This window comes from Echinops telfairi, unplaced genomic scaffold (genome assembly GCF_000313985.2).
Source record: "Echinops telfairi isolate 266 unplaced genomic scaffold, ASM31398v2 ScPeMD7_2;HRSCAF=8, whole genome shotgun sequence".
NCBI classification, from domain to species: Eukaryota; Metazoa; Chordata; class Mammalia; order Afrosoricida; family Tenrecidae; genus Echinops; species Echinops telfairi.
In genome coordinates, this window is record NW_022103898.1 from 78,656,627 (window position 1) to 78,658,544 (window position 1,918).

General features: G+C 30.3%; 1 protein-coding gene across 1 annotated transcript in view; it reads right to left on the reverse strand.

Moving 5' to 3' along the window:
* Positions 1-1,677: 1,677 nt before the first annotated feature.
* LOC101645820 (olfactory receptor 6C2-like) overlaps positions 1,678-1,918 on the reverse strand; it is a 36,314-nt gene continuing 36,073 nt past the window's right edge. Inside the window, exon 3 of the mRNA XM_004700857.2 lies at positions 1,678-1,914. Coding sequence (XP_004700914.1) covers positions 1,678-1,914 — 237 coding nt within the window. The remainder of the gene's footprint in view (positions 1,915-1,918) is intronic.

The window sequence follows — 1,918 nt, forward strand, 5'->3', positions numbered from 1 at the left end:
AGTGTCACATGAAATGGAAGATGACCACATCATATTGCAAAAAGGAAGATGATGACATCACTGTAGAACGGGCAAATTACAATGTTACAAAATTGACAACCTACTGAGAATCATGGATCAGCCAAATTGATATTTAATCTCAATCAAAACAGCCAGCATTACTCTAGTCTTGCACTTAAGTGTTTGTTATTGCCAGATGCACATTATTAATAGTTGGATAGTAGATTTTTGACCATTAACATAGATGTGAGATGTCACGTAACAAAATTATCTAAGTGAGGAGTATCAGTTGTTTCCTATGCTAGTTCTGATATTTACACTGATTATTTTTTCCTCTTACCTATTGCATATTTAAGAACTTCCTGTGGGATATTAAAGTTTCATCTGCCTTGTTATTTATTCACATATATTAATAAGGAATCTATTTATGCTGTACAACTTTTCAAAGAACTGTCTTTGGTTTATAATTGATTATATTTTCTACATTTACTAAGTTACAGGTTCCACTTTCTTTCACATTTATTAGAACACATTATTCTCTTTAGGTCAGGTTTACATATTTGTAAATGCTGAAAATGCAGAAATATTTATGAATATGGCTATTTTAATGTTCGAAGTAATGTATAACATACTGTATTTTGCATATAACATACACAGTGTGGATAGGAAACAAGTGTCTACATTTTGTTCTATTCTGGATAGTAATTAGTGAAGTAAAAGTTAATACTGTAATGAACAATGATGTATATTTATGGTTTGTCTTAATTTTTCATATCATATATTTTGATTAGTATGAGATAATTTGGCTACAATAGCTTAATTTCGGTTATATGTGTTAAATACATTTGATAATATTTCCCCAATGAAGAAATGAAGCACATAATATTTTTCAGAAAAAAATTCGATGTGAAAATTAGCATATAGTCCAGATTTTCATTAAAATGCACCAGTTTGACCGTTTTGACTTGATTGTGCCGTGCCAAGTGCTTTGACTATGTTGATCTTGAGAATTTGATCCTAAATTCCAGCTCTCCATAATACAACCCCATCCCTGCCCCTGTTCATGTCCCAGACTATCATTTCCAGAAGACTTTTCAATGAATTGACGGATGATTGCTCTAATTGTAGTTGTATCTTTAGTTAGAGCACCTACAACCTACATCATTCTAAGCACATTCATTCCAGAGTCAATGGAAATTTTCATTCAGCATTACGATGTTTTTTATCCTCCATTTTCTCAATATTGAAAGTACTTTTATTCACTTTCTAAAGAACTTCATATTTTAAAGTATGCTATTACCCATTCTTTAAAATTATTTTGCTCATATTTAATACATTTGTATATGAATTAAAAAGGTTTTTCTCCATCTGTGTCATGTTGCATGAGTAATTTTATTTCTAAATTTTAATATCATGAAGTTAATTCCTTTCCAAAAAATGAATTCATGACAAATCTGTTTACATATTCCCTTAATCAGATATAAACAATTTTCAGATATTGCTTTTGAAAACAAAGAAAAGAGAATAGCTTGTCTGGAGTTCATGGAAGCAACTTTCAAAAATTGTTGAGAAAATTAATTTTGCCAAATGATGCATTGTTAAAAATAAATTAGGTTATAAATTTCAAGGAGAAAATGTCTGGGCTCATATTACTTTTCTTTTGAAATTAAAAAGAAATCACTTACTTGAGATCAATGCAAGTCTTTTAAGTAAAACTTTGAAAGCATTCTTAACTTGATTGTTTCTCAATGTATAAATAAATGGGTTCATTGTAGGTGAAACAGAAGAAATAAGCAGTGTAACTACTTTATTAACAGTCACTTCTTCCTTTGCTGCAGGATTCATATAGATGAAAATGCAGGTGCCGTAGGTGATTGACACCACAACCATGTGGGAAGAACAGGTTGAAAAGGCCTTT